Source organism: Eptesicus fuscus, chromosome 2 (genome assembly GCF_027574615.1).
Source record: "Eptesicus fuscus isolate TK198812 chromosome 2, DD_ASM_mEF_20220401, whole genome shotgun sequence".
Classification (NCBI taxonomy): domain Eukaryota; kingdom Metazoa; phylum Chordata; class Mammalia; order Chiroptera; family Vespertilionidae; genus Eptesicus; species Eptesicus fuscus.
In genome coordinates this window covers 14814818-14839633 of record NC_072474.1, presented here as the reverse complement: position 1 = coordinate 14839633, position 24816 = coordinate 14814818, and the positions used below count along the sequence as shown (strand labels likewise).

The window sequence follows — 24816 nt, the reverse complement described above, 5'->3', positions numbered from 1 at the left end:
TGAATTCTGCATTATTAAAAATCATTTTTTCCCAGATGCCAATTTGATACGGAATTTTTGGACTGGAACACCTAGTGTTCCCCTGGGCAGGATGTCCCGGATTCTTTGTCCACCAGGGTTGAAGAATGAATCCACGGACAGCACATGGTAGAGCAAAGGTGGAAATTTATTAAAGAACAAGTACAGACCCCTACATAGGAAGGGGGAAGACTCCCACAGACTTCCTGTTTCCATGGTTTATAGAGGCTGCAGTTCCTGCATCCTGATATCCCCTTTGATTGGTCAATATTCCCTGAGGCCCTCCTCCTTCACTGTCCTACTCCTTCTGGGCTTTCTTCTTTATTTTGTAACTATAGACCTCTTGGATACTCCCAGTTCCCTTATCTTATGTAGATGTAGCTGTTGCCTCTCCCTTGTGTTATGGAGATGTACCTGTTGCTGCTTCCTTGTCTTATGGAAATGTAACTGCCCCTGGCTTCCTTGTGTTATGGAAATGTACCTTCTCCCAGTCTGTAGCCCTGTGTTTTTTTCCATGGACCCCAATTCTAAAAATTCCCTAAGCCTGCCTATAGTCCCCTAAAATTCCTGTTTCAAATTGATATTTACACAAATGATCAGATGGTCTATAAATAAAGGTAGTTTTATTTCTTTTCTTCAAATTCTCTTCTCTTTGTATTTCTTTTCTTGCCTGATTGTATGGACTAGAACCTCCACTATATGTAGAATGGAAGCAAATGTAATAAATATTATTATCAAATACTTCTTTTCCCCTCTCTCCTCTCTACAGGCATATTAGGCTGCTTGGTGTTGTCCCACATCTCACTGATACTCTTCATTTTGTCATTTTGTTTCTCTTAATTTTTCCTTTGGATGATTTCTGTTCCTCAACAGGAATTAATTACTCTCTTCTTTGGAATTGTCTACTGTGCCTTTAATGTATCCATTATATTACTGTCTCACATATTTAAAATTTGTATTTTGGACATTTTTATATCTTTCATGTCTCTTCTTTGCTTTGTGAATATGTGGAATGAAATTATGTTATCCATGTTAATGTTATTTTCTTTAATTCTAACATTTGTGTCATTTCTGGGTCAATTTTGATTGATTTAGTCATTTTAAGGGTCATACCTCTGTTGAATAGTCTTTGATTGGTGCCAGATATATTGAATTTTACTTTTTTGAGTGCTGAGTATTTTTATGTTCATATAAAGGTTTTTAGCTTTTTACTTGGATGCAGATAATTTACTTAGATGTAGTTTGATTGTTATAGATCTTGCTTTTTAAAATTTGTTAGATGGAGCTAGAACCATGTGAGGTCTGGGACTAGTTATTCCCCACTACTGAGGCAAGACCCTTTTTAATACTCTACTCAACACTCTGTAAATACCATGTTTCCAGAGGGGCTGTTGAGGATAGATATGACAGGTGGGTGAGGAACGCTGTTCTCTCTAATCCTTTAGGGTGGGCCTTTCTGAGACCTTAGTTTTTCACATGCATGTACTGATCCATTCTCTTGTTGAATACGCTAGGGAACTCTCAGAGGAGATCTGGGGTTCTTGCTCTGTGCAATCCTATCCTTTCTGATACATCCAGGATCAATATTAGTCCCGAGATTCACAAAGGGAAGTCACATTTCATGTATTATGTCATATTTACCTATGGTCAGCCTGCGTGACTGTGGTTAAGTCACTCAGACATCTTCCAATTGAACATGATTTAGAAATTCCCTCAGCTTCCCAGGACAGCTATGGATTAAGCAACCTTTTCATATATGAAACTGGACTAGTTCTCTGACTATGTGTAGTGAAGTAAATTGCATCAATGTGTTAAATATATACTAGTATATTCATCATGTTTGACCACAAATGGAAATTTAACCCTTAATATACACCCCTCCCAGATTTGTACTCAGCATAACCTTACAAGTCATAAAAGACCATTCATTTCCAATATATTATCATATTATATCTGTGCAGCAGCCACATACTCTGGTGCCATTTTTTATCTTATACGATCCTAATATATAAAAAGCCAGGGGCCGTCATGACAGAAACAACCAGACGGACGACCAAACAGCAGGCTGCATGGGGCGACCAGGCCGGCAGGGGGGTTAGTGAGGGATGACCAAACGACTGAACAGCAGGCTGTGTGGGGCAACCAGGCCGGCAGGGGGTTAGTGAGGGATGACCAAACGACTGAACTGTAGGCTGTATGGGGTGATCAGGCCGGCAGGGGGGGCAGTTAGGGGTGACCAGGCCAGTGTGGGGAGAAGTTGGGGGCACCAGGCCAGCAGGGTGGCAGTTGGGAGCAACCAGGCTAGCAGGCGGGGGGCAGTAAGGGGCAACCAGTTTGGCAGGGGGGGCAGTTAGGGGCGACCAGGCTGGCAGAGGGGGGCGGTTGGTGGTGACCAGGCCAGCAGGGGTGGCAGTTGGGGGCGACCAGGCCAGCAATGGGCAGTAAGGGCTGACCAGGCTGGCGGTGGGGGCAGTTAGGGGCAACCAGGCTGGCAGAGGGGAGCAGTTAGGGGCGACCAGGATGGCAGGGGGCAGTTGGGGGCCACCAGGCTGGCAGGGGGCAGTGAGGGGCAACCAGGCCAGCATGGGGGCAGTAAGGGCCGACCAGGGTGGCGGAGGGGGAATTGGGGGCAACCAGGCCAGCAGGGGGGGCAGTTGGGAGCAACCAAGCTGGCAGGGGGGCAGTAAGGGGCAACCAGGTCAGCGGGGGGGAGGGCAGTTAGGGGTGATCAGGCTCACAGGGGGGCAGTTAGGGGCGATCAGGCAGCAGGCAGGTGAGCAGTTAGGAACCAGTGGTCCCGGATTGTGAGAGGGATGTCTGACTGCTGGTTTAAGTCTGATTCCCAGGATATCCCCCTAGGGTTCCTGGATTGGAGAGGGTGCAAGCTGGGCTGAGGGGACCCCCCCTCCCATGCACGAATTTCATGCACTGGGCCTCTAGTTATATTATAAATACTAGTGGCCCAGTGCACGAAATTCGTGCTCTGGTAGGGTCCCTAGCAGCTGCTGGCCAGGTACTTTCTCCCTTCCCCCAGCCACCTGCCATCACTGCCAATGCTGCCAGCTAGAGCCTTCTCCCCAGGGCCTCCCTCTCCAGGACCTCCCTTCCCCTGGCAGGCCCCGCCCCCTGGTCGAACTCCTGGATGAACTCCCCGTTGAGGAGACAATTTTCATACTACACTCTTATTATATAGGATTTGTTTTGCATTTTAAATAGCAAGTTGATGCTAACCAATATATTTTATTTAATGTTTTAGAAACAAGCCCTTTTAGAGAAAAAAATGGCTTATCGTTTACCAAAAAAGCAAGAAAATGGCTTCAAAAGAAAAGAGATGGGAAAAAATCCATCTGATGACAAAGGAAAAGATGGAACACAGTGTGAATGCAAGAACTTTAAAAGTGATGTGGTTCTGTAGAAAGCACTCTTCTATGTATTTACATTAAAATTCTTTTGTAAAATTTTGCTTACTCTTTCTCTACTTGCTTTGTACTAGGCACAGTTCTAGGCATTTCCCTATTATAGTTCAAGGTGAAAAGTAGACATATATGTAAAAAAGAAATCAAATAATCTTACCAAGTGGTTCCATGGACAAGCTTGCTTATACTGTAGTTCTATCCAATTTCCCTATACTTAAAATAATGTGTTTGCTACTGAAACTTGAAAAAGTTGCATGTAAGATAATGGCTATTATATACCAATACTAGGGGCCCGGTGCAAGAAATTCATGCACTGGGGGCTGGGGGTCCCTCAGCCCAACCTGCCCCCTCTCACATACTGGGAGCCCTCAGGGGATGTCCTACTGATGGCTTAGGCCTGCACACCACAGGGAGCGTACCTAAGCCACAGTCTGGCCTCCCTTTGATGGAGGCAACCGGGCTGGTCAGGGGAAGGCACCAGCCTCATCACCCCATTGCTGTAGCCACTGCCAGTCACCGCAGCCACCAAGGTGTTTTCATCAACACAGACTCCAGTCCCTTCACCAAGAAAAAATGACAACTTTCTTTAGGCATTTTCAGATGTGTCTTTCATAGGATATGGATTTCTTTATTTTTTATTCTCACCTGAGGGTATGTTTCCATTGACTTTTAGAGAATTTGGAAGAGAAAGGGAAAGACAGAGAGAAACACTTTGATTGGCTGCCTCCTGCATGAGCCCTGATCTGGGCCCTGGCCAGGGAGGAGCCTGCAACCTAGGTACATGCCTTTGATCAGAATCAAACCCAGACCTTGCTGTCTGCAGGCTGAGGCATTATCCACTGAGTCAAACCGGCTAGGGCAGGATATGACATTTCTTAGCCCTCCAGCAGCGGACCTTCCTTTTTTTCTCCAGAAGTGTGGTGGAAAAACCCTAGATTACCTTTTTGGATTCTTATTACCCAAGTTACTATGAATATTACCATTGGCATACAGGAAGCTTAGCCAATGTGTAGTCAGAAAAGGTGTTTCCTCTATAGTTCACACCAATGGAGGGCTGGGCCCTGCCCAGGCCCAAAGCCTCTGGCCGAAGCTTTAGGCCTGGGCAGGCCTCTCCAGCTCCCTCTGATCACTGGCTCAGCCCCTGCCCAGGCCTGCCCAGACCGAAAGCCTCTTGGGCAGGAGTGGACCCCCAGCTCCCTACAATCAATTGCAGGGGGTCCGCTCCTGCCCAGGCTGAAAGCAGACCCCCAGCTCCCTGCCCAGGTGATCAATCGCAGGGGGTCTGCTGGTGTACCAGGCCAAAGAAACCCCCAGCTCCCTGTAGTCGATGGCAGGGGGTCTGCTCGTGCACCAGGCCAAAAGCCTCTGGTGGAGGCTTTTGGCCTGGTGCCGAAGCGGACACCCAGCTCCCAGCTTTCGATGGCAGGGGAGCTGGCCCCACTTTCGATGGCAAGGGGTCTGCTCGCCATGCCTACCATCCAATCAGAGCGAGGAGCTGGGTGTCCGCCATGCCCACCATACATTGAAAGCCGGGAGCTGGGTGTCTGCTCCGGCTTCAGGCCAAAAGCCTCTGGCGGAGGCTTTCGATCTGGTGCCAGAGCGGACCCCAGCTCCCTGCAATCTGTCACAGGGGGTCAGCTCAGGGCGCCTATGTATGCAAATTAACCGCCATCTTGGTCGGGTTTATTTGCATACTCGCTCTGATTGGATGGTGGGCGTGGCTTGGCTGGTGGGCATGGCTGGTGGGCCTGGCTTGGGCGTAGCGAAGGTGTGGTCAATTTGCATATTACTGTTTTATTAGGTAGGATAGTTTTCTGCTATGTTGCCAACAGAAAGAATAATAGACAATACCAGAGAAAAACAAAGGGAAGAAAGAAGGGAGGAGTTAGAGAAGGAAGGAATGTAAGAAAGAATTAAAGGGAAAAAAGAAGGAAATGAAGAAAGTTAAAAGGAGAAACATCAGGTCTTGACTTTGCTATGCTTGATCTCTATCAGCTGCCTTTTATTTATAATATTATAAAAATACTAGAGGCCCAGTGCATGAATTCGTGCACGGGTGGGGTCTGGCTGGCCCATCCCGATGGGGGCCCATCTGGCTGGGGCCCTTGGGGGGGAGGGGCCAAGGGCGTTTGGTGGCTGGCCCTGCCCCTGATTGAGGTGGTGGGGCCGATCAGGGGCTGGGTCGATGAGGAGGTGCAACTGGGGCCTGGATCAGGCTGGTTGGCTGCCGCAGTGCGCATCATAGCCACTGTTTGTTCTGGTTGTTCTGCCTTTCCAGTTGCTGGGCTTTTATATATATAGATAGATAGGGTACTTTACAAAATCAATTTAATTAATAATATTGATTAAAATTTCATGGCCAGAATGCAAAAAATATGGACTTGATTTAATTATCAATGACTATGTAGTATCAGGAAAACATGATCATCTTCCATGCAGTTATCCTCAAAGCATCCATCCACCCTATCTGTCCCACTAGTCCTGTTTCTAGGTGAGAGCCTACCTATGTCACTCCAGTAAATTACTAACTAGTCTCCACTGGCTCTTAATTTAACCTATTTCAAACCCATTTTTTAAACTGCTACATAATGATACTTTAATTTGTCTTCTGATTGTTTCTTTTCCTGGTTCCAGAATGTAAAGATCCCCATTACCTCTCAGATGAAGCTCAGACTTCTTATGCAACTAACCATTCATCACATTCATCATAGTCTAGTGTACACACCAAATGTAACTTTTTAATTTATTGCACATATCTCCTTGAAGAAGGCATCTATGATCTAGGCGATATATACATAGACTCTTGAGCCAAAACAGTGAAGTCCTGGTTACCATTTTCTAACCAGGTAAATAGCTTGGACAAATAACCTCTCTAAGCCACAGTTCTATCATTTGAAAACAAAGGTAATACTCCTAAATTATTCCTATAAAATATTTAAACATTCTAGCCCATAGTAAGCACTCTATTTCATTGTCCAATCAAATGGGACTACTGACCATTCCTAAAACACAAATTCCCTTTCATACTTCTATGTCCCTCTCTTCCAATTTTCTCAGCCTGGACTGATGTGCTCACTGAGCATCTGTCCAAATCCTATAATCATTTAAGCTCCACTGTAAATGACACTCCATGAAGTCTTATGTAATAAATGTAACTAGAACATCCCTCTCCTTTGAATCCTTATAGTACTTTGTGTAATTGTTCTTTATTTTTGATATATTCAAAGCCCACTGTTCTTTTATTTTATTTCTTTATTTTGAATTGATCCTAAGAGAGGAAGGAAGAGAGAGAGAAAGAGAGAAACATTGATATGAGAGATAAACATTGATCAGTTGCCTCCTGTATGTGCCCCACTGGGGATTGAACCCACAACCTAGGTATGTGCACTGACCAGCAATCAAACCTGCCTCCTTTTGGTGAATGGAATAACACTCTAACCAACCAAACCACCCTGGCCAGGGCTACTTTGTGTCATTCTTGATACGCTAATTACATACTTCCAACTGTCTTAATCACTCATAATATTGTAACCTTTGTATTTCCCAGGGCACCTGGTTCCGTATGTAGATATGTAAGTATAGACTAATAATGTGTTTGCTGAGTGAACTAATCCATCTATCAGCTCATTGAGACAATGACACAACGTCATGCTTCAGAAATCACTTCAGTAACTACATGAATTTCTTACTCTTCAACTGTTAACTTTCTCATTAAATAGCAAAAACAGTTTCAAGTAGACATTTTAAATATTTGTTACCATAAATCCCCCTCTTTTGAAGAAGTAGATTATAAATTATCTAATTTATATTATTGAGGTGACAGAGGATAAGAATACTTGTTTCACAGATGAAATGAAATCCTTCCTCTGTAGTAATGTCATCTTCCACAAAGTAGGCTGCTTCCAGAGGGACAGGGAGAGAATGGACAAGGAAGGGACTATCGAGGGAATCTGCTCCAGTAGGGGGATAGATCACTTTCACATTTTATATCTCTACCAAAAACCCATTGAGTGCACCTGTTGAGAGGGTACTTTGCCCCCCAAAAGTTTTAGGAACAGGAACTAAAATCAGCTCTATCATGGATAAGGGACATGTATATGGTTGCTTATGCCTGGCTGTGGGCACACAAGAACTGCAATGGTCACTGTGGGCTGGTGGATCTCCAGCCAGTATGTTGGTGTGCATCCCCACAAAGAGGAAATGACATTTTCCAGTTGAGCTGGGTGTAGCCTTTCCTCTCTGCCAGAAGAAAATTCTACCCTCATTTAACTTGAGGGATACTATTTCAAGAGTTATTGTCTTTCTTCCAATTTCACATCTCTCCATCTTCCCCAATACTTCCCCACAGTCCCACATGTAAATTAACATATGAAATAAATGTCACGTGTTAAATAAAACTTTGTACATGTTTGGCTAACCTAGCAAAAAAGACACTAAAAGTATCATAGATTGAATTGAAAAAAAGTATATTACCTGGTAAAAAACTGTTACAGCTGAAATTTCTAGACATAACAGATGTCGAGCTATTGAACCAGAACAATGCCTTTAAATCCATGTAGCATTAGTGTGAGTTCTCAGGTTGTTGACTCTGTTTGTGTTGTGCTACAACAGAAGTTGGCTAAGTTTTCATGTGAAGAGCTAGATAGTAAACATCACAGGATTGCACAGCATATGGCCTCTGTCAAAACTATTCCATTGTGCCTTTGTAGCACAGAAGAAGCTCTGAACAAAATAAGAACAGATGCATGTGGCTGTGATTCAATGAAAATTTATTCATGAACAGTGAAATTCAGATTTTTATTTTTACATCACAAAATATTATTCATTTGATTTTTTTCATGATTAAAATATTGTAAAACCATTCCTAGTTTTGCAGGCTGGTCAAAAATAGATGCTAGATGCCAGGCCAGATTTATCCCATGGGTGGTAGTTTGCTCCCCTGTACTATTTAAATTTTGGATCCATACATTAGTTGAATATGATAACTGTATTCTGTTGTAGTGTTTAGATGTCAGTTATATTCAGTTCATTGTTTTTATTGATTTTCTGCCTGCTGAATCTGCCCATTTATAATAGAGGGGTACTGAGATCTGCTAGAGTCTTTCCGCAGCTAGGGTTCAGGAATCTGGAGAAGGGGCTGTGATGTAAATGAATTGGACTAGACAATAAATATAAATTTGGGAGGCATGGGGGAGCCAGGGGAGGCTCCACTTTCTAGTGAAGTGGGTTCCCCGAATGTCCACACCCTTAGCTTTTTATTCACACATTTTCCCTTTAGCAAAGCAGATATACATATCAAAGGTAAGGTTTGGTAAACAGTAAAGGATGATCAGGTTAGGGGAAATGCCTTCGGCTGTTCTAGAAGCAGGTAATAACATGCAGATTTTCATCCCTGCTGAAGCCTGAAGATCCATCAGCCTTCTGATGAACTTCTTGCATAATTATGACCTGCTGGAATTTTCTTCCAGCATATCCCCCTTTTGGATTTAATAAATTTAACAATAATGTATGCCATTTGCAGAGCTTGGGTCCTTTTAAGATTTTTAAATTCAATGGAAAGGATTGAGTTCTTTCATGTCTCTTTAAATTGCTGCCAGGCATCAAAGGAATCAGTTTTCAGTAAGCTCCTTTCTGCGCCAACAGTTCTTTGAGTCCCCTTTCCAATCACTGTCCAACAGTTTTTTATGGGTTCCCTTCTCAATTACTGTCCCCTGTGATATGGCAGCAATGATACTCCAGTTCTGGATGGTGAACAGGCAATGACAATGCAGGTCCAACCTTCTTTGGCTTGTACTGGGCAACCTGCAGCGACACACAGTTGCTGACTGCTAGCATGGCAAGGCATCCCTCATCTCTGGACTGTTTCTCCTCTGTCTCCTTAGCATGTTGCCTGAGACCACTACTATCTGTGGCTGGAGTGGTTTGGTCAGTTCCTCTCTCAGATCCATTGTTGCAGGAATCCACACGGGCTTGAAGGAGTTTTCTGGAAATACACAAGCATATTCTCAACCAAAGGTTAATAAAGGAATCCTTTCTATAAACTAGACTTGGGATCTTTTCATTTTTCCAAACCATTTTCCTTTGGCTTATTCTGATACCATTTGTGTCTTGCCATCAGCATTACAAGTGAAAAAAATTTTAAAGTAAAAATTTAAGTAATTAAGGCTTGATGTAATTTACTTACAGGAGATTACTCCACTATCACCCTTTTTTTTGTTTTAAATAATATTAAGAGGCTTTTGGAAATCATGCAATGCAGTCTTGATAGCTTTTTTATTCAATTCTTTGCACAGAAATATGACTGGTCTGAATTCACTGCATGATAAGCAGTTTTTACTATGAGATGAACCATCAGTAAAAAATTAGTTAATGCTCCAGGAATAGGTTCCTGCCTAGTACAACTAAGTTCCCCTGAATATTCACCTTGCCAATTTAAATTAGTCTGAAATAAGGCTTATTTTCTAACTTTACTTGTCCTTAGCTATGGATAGTAAATGACATTAATAGAATTTCTCCTATTAGTCTTTGAGCAAATTTACATAAACTTTGTTTAAGGAGGCAAAATGCAAATTACTTACTTTTCTTTTTGAGGCCTAATACATTGACTTTTAATTAGAGTTTTATAGACATTTGCAGGAAACCTCCCTTTATTTCCGCCCAGAGTAATTTCTAGGCCACATTTAGAGACTTTCTTTTTTTAAAAAAAACAAACAAACACCTTTTTCTTTCTTTTAAACTGAGCAACACACATGATTGCTTTTGAGCAATATTCCCATACCTACATTTTAAGTGACTCTCTTACTACTTATGGTAACATTATAAATAATCAGATTTAATGCTTGAATAATAACCTTTAGTTTACCCTGTAAATAGTAGTGGAAGAGATTTTAAAATTTCTCATTTTTATTAAGCTTAAATTTTACTTTTAAACAGTACTCTTTTTGACTAGTGTTCATTTGCATACATAGAGGGGTTATAGGAGGTCTCAGGAACTGCAAATTTTTACATTGGTCTTTGTTAAAGCCAATTGCTTATAAAAACATTGGCTTCTCATTTAAATGAAATTATATGAGACCTTGATTATATTATAAAAAGCTAATTTTTAAAGTAATTAAAGTAGGCATCTTTATTGAAAAAGCAAAGCAAGTAAACTTGTATGTTTGACCTATGAGGTACAGATGCTGTTCCATCCTCCTACCCTATTTGAAGTGCAGGCTGCCAGGGCTTTTTGCCTTTAAAATTCCATTGCTTTTGTTTTTTAAAATTCCACTGCTGAAGAAATCTGGTTCTGCTTAAGAAATATTCAACAATCTTGCCTTGCCCTCCCTTAGAGATTAAAACCTTCATAACATTTAACATATATGTATGTAAATGAAATATATTTATTATTTTTTATTTGATAAAGCTTTGTACGTGATTTCAAGTATATTAGATTGGCCTAATTTAGTTCAAAAATATTTCTTTTAAGAAGAGAGAATAAATTCTTGAATCACTCCAGGGCCCTTGGAATGTTCCAAAAGTCATCTCTTGATTACAGTCTTGAAATTTAACTTGGAAAAATCATCATTATATATATATATATATATCTCCTAAAGATTATATTAATACTTTTAATAATTATTCTAAAAGATATCAATTAAATTTAAACTGATTTTTATATTAAAAATTTGGTTCAGACCATAGAATTAATTCTTCTTTTTAATTAGACCATATAAAATATTATATCTTAGAATTATTTTCTCATAAATAAATTTCTATACTTTATGCATTTTGTTATTGCAACTATATGATTTCTCCTAACTTAATTAGAGCTTTAAAGTTTTAGAAGCCTTAAATTTTAGATGGCAAGTTAAATACTTAGCATTTCTCAGATTAATAATAACTTCACATTTTAAAGGACATATTTCAAATAAAATACAAGACATTTAATTAATAGATTAAATTCTATCCTCTAGATTTTTCATATGAGGCAAACTCAGGTTATAACATTTCAGTATTTTGTCATTTCAAAATACCTAGATATTTAATAAGTTTTATTATTTAATTCAGCAAATTCCAAAGCTTCAAGTTGCTAAAGGCTCTGGAAAACCACATTTCTGGCTGGTGAAAGGAGCAGGGAATCTGGGAGCTATTTAAATGTAAAATCGCCACATTCTTTCTGCTGGCGGAGATGTGACCAGCCCCCTCCTTTATCAAAGAGTGAAGCCAGTTTCCCCTGGGATACTTGGACCTTCATAATTAATACATTATTTATCCATGTTTCAACAATTTTGAGATTCTAAACCCAATTATTATTATCCAAGGCATTTTCTTGGGCAAATTCTCTAACAGAGATAACTTACTGCCTTTCAATGGCCTTAAGGTTAACTTTGGAATTTGGTCTATTATTATTCAAAAACTGCCCTTTATTATAGAAACACTAATCTTGTTGCTTAAAACCAGCCTGTATTTTTTCTTTGGGTCATCTTTGCCATCTTTTTTCTTTTGAGAAAAAGTCTTGGGGTTTATTCTATATCATCCGTAAAGAGATTGATTTACCCCCAAACCTGTCCAAAATTGGATGGAGTGCTCTTTTGTTTTAAGCTAGCTTTCTCTCTCTATGAGAACAGAAATCCCAGATGCATTCCTAAATTCTGCTATGAACTGTTAACTTGGCAATGATGAGACTTTTCTTAGCACTCTCAGGAGTGGGAGTTCATTTTACAGGATCACCTAGTGTCTACCTACCCCCATATCCAATTTCTCTGGGGAAATTCAGTAAATAGTCTGGCCACCCAGGTTGTTTCTTTTCCCAGTTAAACTAAAGGCATGCTTAATAAACTAACAATAAACACATTAAACCAAACAAAAATGACAGAAAAAACTACATTCAACAAATAACATGTAGACTTAATAAATCATTTTTTTTTTCTTGAATCTTTTCTTATTCTGCTCTCCATAGCATTGACTGGCCTTTAAAGTTATTTTAGCTAAAATCTGCTTGTCCCAAGGTGTCCTATGATAATTTTTAAATAAAGCATCAGGGAGTTCCCTGGTGAGAGGATTAACAGCTCCACTCTCTATAGCTGCCAAGTCTTTCCTCACTAGTTGATCCCCAAAACGAATTAGATATAATACAGTTTGAACAAGACCCCACATAGTTAAAGATGACAACTGCACTCTTTGTTCTTGAGCCTGATTTAAGAAAGTACCTTTCGACATTTTAATTTCTCTATAATTTTGCCTTTTAACCAAATTCTTCCCCATTATGGCCTGGCTTTAAACAAAAGATGTTCTCGCCCACTCTGGTTCACGAATTCCAAAGTTTGGTACAGGCTTTACCTGCAGTGAATTTCCCCACTGCATTTTCCGTGACCCCCACCTATTTACTGTGATCCCCACCTTTACCAGTGATTAACTTCTTTTCTTCGCTCTGGCGAATCTACTTCTCTAGATTTCCTTATCTTGGTCACCATAAATACTAGGGTCTTTCTGCAGCTAGGGTTCAGGAATCTGAAGAAGGGGCTGCGATGTAAATGAATTGAACTAGACAATAAATATAAATTTGGGAGGCATGGGGGAGCCAGGGGAGGCTCCACTTTCTAGTGAAGTGGGTTCCCTGAATGTCCGGACCCTCAGCTTTTTATTCACACATTTTTCCCTTTAGCAAAGCAGATATACATATCAAAGGTAAGGTTTGATAAACAATAAAGGATGATCAGGTTAGGGGAAATGCCTTCAGCTGTTCTAGAAGCAGGTAATTAACATGCAGATTTTAATCCCTGCTGAAGCCTGAAGATCCATCAGCCTTCTGATGAACTTCTTGCATAATTATGACCTGCTCGAATTTGCTTTCAGCAAAGGTCTCCAATTATGATAGTAAATTTGTCTGTTTTTCCTTGCAGTTTTATTTGTTTTGCCTCATGTAGTTTGTCACTCTATTATTGGGTGTATACATGTTAAGGATTGTTTTCTTGGAGAATTGGCTGCTTTATCGTTATGTAATGCCCTTCAGTATCTCAGATATCTTTCCTTGCTTTGAGGTCTGTTCTATCTAAAATTAATACAGCTACTCCTGCTTCTTTTGGTTAATGTTAGCTTAATATATGTTTTCTATCTTTTTACCTTAATGTATATGTCTATATTACATGGAGTTTATTATAAACAACATTTAGTTGAGTTTCTTTTGAGCCAGGATGACATTTGTCTTCTAGTTGGTGCATTTAGACCATTAACATTCAAAGTTATTGCTAACCATAAAGGAAATTAAAGATAAATATCACTAATCTTTCCAAACTTTATAGATCATTTTAATGTCAGAACCTTTACTGGCAAAACAAAACAAAACAAAACAAAACTGGTGCAAATATTCCCAAATTATAAATTAAATAGATCATATGAAGTTCTCAAAATGAACACTAAATTATAAATTTTCCCATATCACAAAGAAATATTGTTCTTTCAATTCAACATTTCAATGCTGTAGCACTTAAAAGATTGCTATGTAATTTAAGAATGCTATTTAATATAAACTTTCAAAAATTGAAAAGCATAGTGAAATATATTTTTGTGAGGCAGATTATTTTGTGATAGTACATATTACAACTATAGTTTTTGATGGGAAAAATCACATTTGGAATTTTTTATTATCTTTATTGTGAGGTAACATTGGTTAATAAGATTATTAGGCTTCAAGTGTACATTTCTATGATAGATGTGTGCCCACCACCCAAAGTCAACTACGATGAAATACCAGTTCACATATGTTAGAATGGCTATTACTAATATTTGGAATTTAAAAAAATCTTATTTCAAAAATTCTTACTAAAATAACAAGAAAGTTATAGCAGAGAGGTAATTTGGGGAAGATGAAAGAAGTAATTCTAAAACAATCCAGGAAATCATATAAAAAGAGAAATGAGAGTTCATTAAGACATCCAGTTTGCTTTTGACCAAAAGCAGATTAACAGCTATACTCAGTTTAAAAATATATATTTTTATTGATTTCAGAGAGGAAGGGAGAGATAGAAACATCAATGATAAGAGAGAATCATTGATTGGCTGCCTCCTGCATGCCCCCTACTGGGGCTGGAGCCCCACAACAAGGGCCTGTGGTCTTGACTGGAATCTAACCTGGGACCCTTCAGTCTGCAGGCTGATGCTCTAACCACTGAGACAAACAAGCTACGGCACTAATTTTTTAAAGGCAGTTTGTGACAGTGGAGGGACCAATGGAAGAAAAGCCTTTGATATTTTTATGGGAGGTAAAAGCTTAAATTTGGAGAAATGTTGAGTTCTAGGGATAAAACAAGAAATATACTTAGGACACCGGACGGAGGCCCGGGCGCCCTCTCCGTGCACCTCCCGGTGGCGCTAGACTTCAGTAGAGTTGACTGAATTCAAGGGATTAAGAAGTACAAATTGGGGGGACGCCGCGGCGGCGACGTCCGGAGCGCGGCGATGGCGGTGCCTGGAGCTCAGCGGCCGCCCAGCGCTCGTCCCAGCCGCGCGGCCCTCGCGCGCCTGGTTCCGCGGGACGCGCGCACTGCGCACCGGACGGAGGCCCGGGCGCCCTTTCCGTGCACCTTCCGGCGGCGCTAGACTTCAGTAGAGATGACTGAAATGAAGGGATTAAGAAGTACAAATTGGGAAGTTTGAAAAAGATGGCGGCGGAGGTTAAAGGCTGTTCTGTTGCATCGCACCCAGCGAAATCGGAGGGGATGAGGTGTGGAGGCGCGTGGGTCTGGCTGGTGGCGGGGGAAAGGGGCTTTTGTTCCAAACCTAGGGTAGATTAGCTCTCCATCACCCTGAAATCCATCTTCTGGCGAACCCCGGGAGACCCAGATGCCTGCGGGGAGAGGCGGGACTCTTGTGGAGGTGGGCCCAGCAATCAGTGTTTGCTGCGCTGGAGTGCGGAACGAGGGGACTTAGATACGTGGAAGGCAGAAGGACCAGACTCACAGCCATCGCGGCTCGCTACACCATGGCCTGTTGGCGCCCTGAGACCCCGCCCCGCCCTGGGACCCGCCCCGCACGTTTTGAAGACCTGCCCCGCAAGTCTTGCAGGCACACCTGCGCCCCAAGCAACGGCTTATGCATGTGGGTGGCCTGCCCTCTGGCAGCGGACCAGATGAACTGCTGTTCTAGTCGGACTGCTCCAGGGCCACTCAGACAGGAGGAAGAAACTACAGTTTTTGCTGTAATCCTTGCTGAGTGCCTAAGGCAGTAGCTGATCTACACCCCATTGGAGACCCAGAAACGAGGGCATCTAGTGGTCTGTGGGAGATGACACCAGATTTCAACCACGTGCATAAGGGACACATTCAACAGGAATATTCAGTGAGCGCCAAAGCTTTGCTGCACCAAGACCCGGCCCATAAACGTGTCTCCTGCACAGCAACTCTTCCTTTATAGACAAAGAGAGCCCCCCCAGTGACACCAACAACAATCAAGACTTAACTATACAAAGGAGGACCAAGATGGAGGCATAGGGCGGAAGCCTGATTGTTGCCTACCACAACAACTTTGAGACTACGACAAGAGAGCAGAGCAGACACCATCCAAGACCACCATAGGGCTGGCTGAGTAGATGCTCTACAACTAGAATAAAAGAGGGGTATGTGGGATGATGCTGATGCCGGTGACCCAAAGACCACACTTTAAGAACTACGGCTCAGGCGACACAAAAGAACTATGGCTCAGGCGATACAACAGCGGCCTGGAACGTGCTCGGCGCAGTTTCCCCGGCGGTCTCAGGCTGAGGGGACGGCTCCACTGGCAGCCAAGCACGGACAGACGAGCCCCTATGAGACATGGGGTGGGAGACTCCGCGCTTGCTGACCTCCGAGTCCGTCAAGAATCTCAATGCCCCGGAAGCGGCCAGGTGCGCATGCTCGGCGACCGGCCACCGATGCAGACCCAAGGGCCGACGCAGCGACGCCAGACCGGCCCACCGCCATGCACCGGGTGCACCGGAGCTTCGCCGAGCCGCCGCCCGACGAGTTCTGCAGCAGCCATACTGGAGCTCTGGAAGGATGGCCAGGGGAATTGCTGAGGGGGGATTGACCGGCAGGAATTGGGATCGGGAAGACGGGGCCCCGCTGAGACCCGGGTGCGGGCGGGGTTGCGCGCCTCTGGTCTAGGGTGTGGTCACACGCCTCTGGGTATAAGTGAGGCCTCACGTCCCTGGGTCTAGGTGAGGCCACATGCCCCTGGGTCCAGGTGAGGCCGGACTCTGGGTCCGGGTGAGGCCATGTGCCCCTGGACCCGGATGACGCTGGATCCCGTGCCCGGGCGAGGCCAAGCGCCCCTGGGTCTGGGAGAGCCCACACACCCCTGGGTCCAGGCGAGACCATGTGTCCCTGGATCCGGGTGAGGCCGTGTGCACCTAGGCCCGGGTGAGCCCAAGTGGCCCTGGGTCTGGGAGAGGCCAAGCGTCCCTGGGTCCAGGTGAGACCATGTGTCCCTGGAGCCGGATGAGGCCTCGTGCACCTAGGCCCGGGTGAGGCCACGTGCCCCTGGGTCTGGGAGAGGCCAAGCATCCCTGGGTCCGGGTGAGACCATGTATCCCTGGATCCGGGTGAGGCCTCGTGCACCTAGGCCCGGGTGAGGCCACGTGCCCCTGGGTCTGGGAGAGGCCAAGCGTCCCTGGGTCCGGGTGAGACCATGTGTCCCTGGATCCGGATGAGGCCTCGTGCACCTAGGCCCGGGTGAGCCCAAGTGGCCCTGGGTCTGGGAGAGGCCAAGCGTCCCTGGGTCCGGGTGAGACCATGCGTCCCTGGATCCGGATGAGGCCTCGTGCACCTAGGCCCGGGTGAGCCCAAGTGGCCCTGGGTCTGGGAGAGGCCAAGCGTCCCTGGGTCCGGGTGAGACCATGTGTCCCAGGATCCGGGTGAGGCCTCGTGCACCTAGGCCCGGGTGAGCCCAAGTGGCCCTGGGTCTGGGAGAGGCCAAGCATCCTGGGTCCGGGTGAGACCATGTGTCCCTGGATCCGGGTGAGGCCTCGTGCACCTAGGCCCGGGTGAGGCCACGTGCCCCTGGGTCTGGGAGAGGCCAAGCGTCCCTGGGTCCGGGTGCGACCATGTGTCCCTGGACCCGGATGAGGCCTCGTGCACCTAGGCCCGGGTGAGCTCAAGTGGCCCTGGGTCTGGGAGAGGCCAAGCGTCCCTGGGTCCGGGTGAGACCATGTGTCCCTGGATCCGGGTGAGGCCTCGTGCACCTAGGCCCGGGTGAGCCCAAGTGGCCCTGGGTCTGGGAGAGGCCAAGCATCCCTGGTTCCGGGTGAGACCATGTATCCCTGGATCCGGGTGAGGCCTCGTGCACCTAGGCCCGGGTGAGGCCACGTGCCCCTGGGTCTGGGAGAGGCCAAGCGTCCCTGGGTCCGGGTGAGACCATGTGTCCCTGGATCCGGATGAGGCCTCGTGCACCTAGGCCCGGGTGAGCCCAAGTGGCCCTGGGTCTGGGAGAGGCCAAGCGTCCCTGGGTCCGGGAGAGACCATGTGTCCCTGGATCCAGGTGAGGCCTTGTGCAACTAAGCCCGGGTGAGGCCACGTGCCCCTGGGTCTGGGAGAGGCCAAGCGTCCCTGGGTACGGGTGAAGCCAGATCCTGGGTCCGGGTGAGGCCGTGCGCCCCTGGATCCATCCGGGTGAGGCTGGGTCCCAGGCCCGGGTGAGACCATGCGTCCCTTGGGTATGGGTGAGGCCACGTGCCCCTTAGTCCGGGTGACGCCGTGCCCCTGGGTTCGGCCGAGACCAAACCAGAGGGAGTCGGACCTCCATTACCACCATTTGTCCACCATCCAGAGCTGAGGGGTCAGTGCTGACATGTACACATAAGGAACTACTGGACATCGAAATTGGGTCTCAAAAGAACTGTTGGTCCAGGGGGAAGCTCGCTACAGATTGATTCATTTGCCTGTCAGCATAACTATTATTGCTCGTCTCACATTCAGTTCTTATTAGTATATATCTAGTGACATATGATCTCGCTCATCTAGGGGAAATGATGAACAACATAGACTGAGGAACAAGAACAGAACCAGAAGCAAGGAGGCATCGATCGGACTATCGGGCCTCAGAGGGAGGATAGGGGAGGGTAGGGGGAGGGTGGGGGGAGGGGGAGAGTTCAACCAAAGGACCTGTATGCATGCATATAAGCCTATCCAACGGTTAAGTTCAACAGGGGATTGGGGCATGCGTGGGGAGAGGGGTGGGATGGGAATGGGGGGATGAGGACAAATATGTGACACCTTAATCAATAAAGAAATTAAAAAAAAAAAAGAAATATACTTAGGAAGTGCTCATATCAATTAAATTTTGTTCTTGGAAGAGTTAACTAGTTCTTTTTACCTTAATAAGAATGCACAGATGTTACATTGGTGGGACAAACTGCTCCCTATGGGCACAGTGGCTTCCTTAGAGAATACTGCTATTTGCACCCAGAAAAATCTGAGGTAAGAGAGACCAGAGAGTTGATGAGAGAGACATGACTTTTCACCTCAGTACATGCAAACTACAAGTGCTACACGCTGTATTTTAGATTTATATTCTGATGCTCTTGAATACCATAAGGTCACTACATCAAATATTTACTAAGTTTCTACTATGTCTCAGGCACAGTAGGGAATGTGAGCATAAGAAAGAAGCTTGTAGCCTCTGGCTCAATATAATATTTTAATTCTCTAATAAATATCCATTGAGTAATTTAGATATGCTTTCTCAAATAGTCACATTTCAAACATATTTGGGAATTGCTTAATGGTTACGTTTCTATGTTATGTTTTGGATAAGCTTGGTGTCCATGTTTAATTAATAAAATATGTTAGGTAATGAGTACATTGTTCTGATGATTATCATAACACAATAATATGTTAAGCTCATTACATAAAATTAAGTTATCATTACATTTCACAGAAAGTCAGATTATTAATATTTAAACAAAATAACGTTTTTGCATAAGAACAAAAGGATGTAGTCTATCCTCAATGTCAATCATTTTACAGGTGAAGATCATGTTTCAAAACGTTTTTCTAGTGAATTCTTAATAAATAAGCAAAGGCCTTCTGGTACATTTACACCATGGAATACTATGCAGCAGTAAAAAAGAAGTATCTCTTACCCTTACAGACAGCATGGAGAGAATTGGAGAGTATTATGTTAAACAAAATAAGCCAGTCAGAGAAAGACAAATATAACATGATTTTACTCATATATGGAATCTAGAGAACAGAATAAACTGATGAATAAAATAGATACAGAGACATAGATGCATGGGATAGACTGTTGAATCTCTGAGGGAAGGTGAGGGTGGGTGGGTTGTTGGGAAGATAGTAACTAAAGAACTTGTATTTATATATGCACTAGAGGCCTGATGCATGAAGATTCATGCAAGAATAGGCCTTCCTTCCCCTGGCTGCCGGCACCAGCTTTGCTCCGGCCTGGAGCCACCTTTCTGCCTTTCCACACTTCCCAGAGGCCCGGAGAGGCTGGGGTAGTGCAGAATGCCTGCACCCCACCCTGGCTGCTTGGCACCTGAGTATGCAAATTAACCCACCATCTTTGTTGGGTTAATTTGGATACTCACTCCTGATTGGCTGGTGGGCATCATGAAGGTATGGTCAATTTGCATCTTTCTCTTTTATTATTGTAGATAACCCATGGACACAGACAATAGTGTGGTGAAGACCTGGGGTGGGGGGGTTGGGTATGGGCTAGAAGGGGTTAATAGGGAAAAAAAGGGACATCTATAATACTTTCAACAATAAAGATTAAAAAAAAAAGCAAAGACAACACATTCCTAAAACCCTGTAACAATACCCTAATCAAATGTGAGTTATGTAAACAATATATTCTCATTAAATTTTGTTAAATATTACATGAATTAAGAATCATGTGATTGGAGAATAATACCTGTTATACAATAATTATTTCTTTATATGATGACTTTAGAATGTATGAATTCACTTAAAAGACATTACTAAATAACTTTTCTGAAACTTTTTCTAATGTTAGTATTGGGAAATGCTAACTGTTAAAAATGTAAGTGATTTATCAAACAGAAAATTGATTCACATAAATAATATTTCATTATGACTGGGACTAGAGAAACAACAGTAAAATATATAGAAAAATATTTATATGTCAAAAAATACATTTGAAAGTAGAACATTTTACAAAGAATATTTACAAAGACTTTTTATAATGTTAAATATTAAATACTAAGAAAAGGTATTAAAGGAAGATTTGAAAGTTTTTCTGTATAATTTTATCAACAAGAGAGAATATTCCAAATCTAGAGACATGGCAGCATGTGACCAAGTGCCAACTCCTTTCCCTCCTCCCTTACCTGCTGACACTTGACAAAATAGACAAAATATTTGACTTTTAGAAACTTAAATACCTGCTGAAACTAAACAATGGTGACAATCTCCTAAGGTAACAAGAAATAAATACAAGAAATTAATTAAATCATGGCCAACTAGAAATTCTCATTTCTAAAATAGCATCATAATATTGCTTAAAGTAATCCTGGGAAACTTCATTGACTAACTTGATTAGAGATTAAAAGGCCTTTGAGTGAGAAAGAACCACCTCCTACCATCCACCACATACTTTTGTAAGCACATAGAAGAAAGATGAAGGAGAAAAAATCCAAATACAAGGGCAATTGAGTTTTGGGAGAACATTTTCTTGTGGTTGGGGACCAGCCACTGTAGTATTACTCAGGGGTAAAGGATATAAAAGAACATGAAAAACTGGGAACTTCTTTATTTGGAGCTACATTTGCCACCACCATGGTGTAATATAGTAAGATATTGGATGAAGACAGCTGACATGTTGGGGCAACAGAAAAAAACCCACACGATTAATTGTTATCACAAAATTTATACTTAAATTTATTCCCCTATGCATAACATGGTAAACACAGAATGAAGTAACGTCAGAAGAGTGGCAGTGTAAGGGCACAACTTTTCCTCTCCCCCCAACATTTCAACAAGTTAAACATCTATAACTCAACAAAGAAATCTCTGCTCAGCACAGATGCATGCCTGAGAGACCCATGCAGTGAAACACATAAAGGTGGGAATCTGGGAATAAACAGGGAAACCAGAAGGAAGGAAAGCACAGAAGGCCTGCACATGCAGCCCTGCAGCTGGGAGCTCATGGCTCAGCCGACCAGGAGAGGGGAGAAAGGTGGAGGTAGCAGGTGCTTCCCTTGGCTAGGCAGGAGGAACAAAGAGCTGTAGGGAAGGGGGGCAGCCCAGCAGAGTGAGCTGTGAGCAGTGAGAGAGCAAACAGTGTCTGAGTCGGCAGGCTCCTGACACAGCACGGGGTTCTGCCATGCAGCTCCCCACTGTTGGGCTGGACAGAGGTGTTTCAGACAGAGAAACAGAGCCACAGAGCCATGTCATAGTTTGAACTCCGAAGACTCAACTCCTGTTGCCTTTGGAATTGGGTCCAGGAGTATATCATCTGTAATTCAATAGCTGTTGTAATAGAATTGCTGTTTCCTTCTGTGACTGATCCCCAGGAGGGGTGCTTGGGGTGGGACCCTGTGGAGGTCAGAGGTCACCATTATAGTGAGGGCAAAACAAACCCCTCCACCAAGCAATGTGTCTGTACTGTCCTAAGGAAGCCACAGAGGTTCAAGACTGGGAGACAACAGAGGTAAAAATCTCATGATTCAGTGCCATCTACTGGAATATAGTGGAAAAACCTTTTCAGAGAGAAATGCGAAAACAAAGGACAGCAAATACCATGAAGAACCACAGTAACAATGATAACCAGAAAGAAAATGAAAAATCCCCAGAAAGCAGGCTGGAACACATGGAAATATGTGAAGTAAATATTTCAAGACAGATTTCAAGATTGCAGTTCTGAAAATACTCAACAAGATACAAGAAAATACTGACAGGCTATTCAGTGCACTCAGAAAACAAATCTTTGAACAAAATGAGTATTTTACTAAGGAAATTGAAATTTTGAGAAAGAATCAATAAAAAATTCTGGAAATGAAGTTTGCAATTAAGGAGATTAATAGTGAGCAACTGAGCATAGAAAATAGAATCAACCAGTTAGAGGCAAGAACTAGTGATATCAGAGATAGGAATCAAGAAATGACACAAAGGGAAGAAGAGAAAGACATAAGAATAAAGAAAAATGAAAGAGCTCTATGAAACCTCCCTGACTCCGTCAGAAAAGGTAATATTAAATTTATAGGCATTGTGGAGGAGGAAGAGAGGGAACATGGAATGGAGAGTCTATTAAAACAAATAATGGATGAGAATTTCCTGAATCTATGGAAAGAACTAGTACCTCGAATCCAAGAAGCAAACAGAACATCTAGTTACCTCAATATAAAGAGGCCCTCTCCAAGGCACTTGGTATTGAAGCTGTCAAAAATTAATGACAAAGAAAAAATTCTCAAAGCAGTCAGGGAAAAGAAGGACATGACCTACAAAGGAAATTCCATCAGAATTTCATCCGACATCTCAGCAGGAACTCTACAAGCCAGAAGAGAGTGGAAACAAATATTCAAATGTCTAAGAGAGGAATTACTAGCTACAAATAATATATCCAGCAAAATTATCTATTAAATATGAGGGTGAAATAAAGACATTCCCAGACATAAAGAAGTTGAGGGATTTTATTGCCAGAAAACCTCCATTCAGGAAATACTCAAGGGACTTATTCTGCCTGAAACAGAGAACATAAGGTCACAACATTATGAGTAAGATCACTAAAAACTTACAGCATAAATGGGGATAATTTGTGACAACAAAAACATACAAGGGGAAAGCAGGTCTGAACTGGCAAAGAAAGGTGAAGATCAGATGCACTCAAAAGGGGAAAAAAACTATGGTATATGCAACTTCATTTTTTATACACCTAATGGTAACCACACACAAAAATCTCTAAACCAGGACATTTAGCTTAAACAAAAAGAGGGAACCTTTCATCCCAGAACATCTGATTATACATTCTTCTCCAGTGCACATGGAACATTCTCAAGGATAGACTATATGTTGGGTCACAAAACTAGCATCAACAAATTTAAGAAGATTGAAATTGTACCAAGCATATTCTCTAACCATGATGCCTTCAAATTAGAAATCAATCGCAAAAAGGAAGTAAAGGAAACCACAAATACGTGGAGATTAAATACTACTAAAAGTGATTGGGTCAAAGAAGAGATAAAAGATGAGATCAAAAGATATATAGAGACAAGTGAGCATGACAATACAACATAGCAAAACCTCTGGGACGCAGTGGAAGTAGTAATAAGAGGGAAGTCTATATCATTACAGGCCTATCTCGAGAAACAAGAGAAATCCCAAGTAAACAACATAACATCACATCTTAAAGTACTAGAAAAAGAACAAAAGCAACCCAAAGGCAACAGAAGAAAGAAAATAATAAAATTAGAGCAGAATTAAATGAAATAAAGAACAAAAAGAATATTAAAAAAATCAATTAAGAAAGGAGCTGGTTCTTTGAACAGATTAATAAAACTAACAAGACCCTGGCTAGCCTCACTAAGGAAAAAAGGGAAAAGACCTATATAAAAAAATCAGAAATGAGAGAGGAGAAGTCACCACAGACATCACAGATATACAAAGGATCATACTAGAATATTATGAAAGACTATATGCCACCAAATTCAATAACCTAGAAGAAATGGATAAGTTCCTAGAAAAATATAATCTTCCTAGACTAAATCATAAAGAATTGGATTATCGAAATAGACCAATCAGCTGTGAAGAAATTGAAAAACCATCAAAAACCTGCCAAAAAAAACAAAAGTCCAGGACCATATGGCCCCACCAGTGAATTCTACCAAATGTTAAAAGAAGATTTAAAACCTATCCTTCTCAAACTCTTCCAAAAAATTGAAGAGGCAATACTTCCTTACATATTCTATGAGGACAATATAACCCTGATACTAAAACCTGGCAAAGATAACACAAAAAAAGAAAACTACAGACCAGTATCTCTGATGAATACAGATGCAAAAATCCTAAACAAAATACTAGCAAATCAAATACAACAGAACATACAAAAAATAATAAATAATAATAATGATCAAGTGGGGTTCGTTCCAGGGACACAACATATGCAAATCAAGACTTGTAATACACCACATTAACAACAACAACAAAAACCAGATAAAAATAATATGATCTTATCAATTGATGCAGAACAAGCAGTTGATAACACACCCATTTATGATTAAAATAATAAAATAGGAAAAGAAGGAAAATACCTCAACATAATAAAGGCCATATATGATAAACCCTTAGATAATATCACTCTCAATGGCAAAAAATAGAAAGTGTTTCCTTTCAGATCAGGAATAAGACAAGAATGTCTACTCTCACCACTCTTATTCAACACTAGGGGCCCG

At 42.5% G+C, this 24816-nt stretch overlaps 1 protein-coding gene across 2 annotated transcripts in view; it reads left to right on the top strand.

Annotated features, from left to right (window-relative positions):
• The window catches only part of LOC114229368 (fibrous sheath-interacting protein 2-like), a 33199-nt gene extending 29719 nt beyond the window's left edge, over positions 1 to 3480 (top strand). For both annotated transcript variants that reach the window (XM_054722590.1, XM_054722583.1), the window contains one exon: positions 3275 to 3480. In XM_054722590.1, the coding sequence (XP_054578565.1) occupies positions 3275 to 3433 (159 nt within the window). In that variant the 3' untranslated portion in view covers positions 3434 to 3480. The remainder of the gene's footprint in view (positions 1 to 3274) is intronic.
• The last annotated feature ends 21336 nt before the right edge of the window (positions 3481 to 24816 follow it).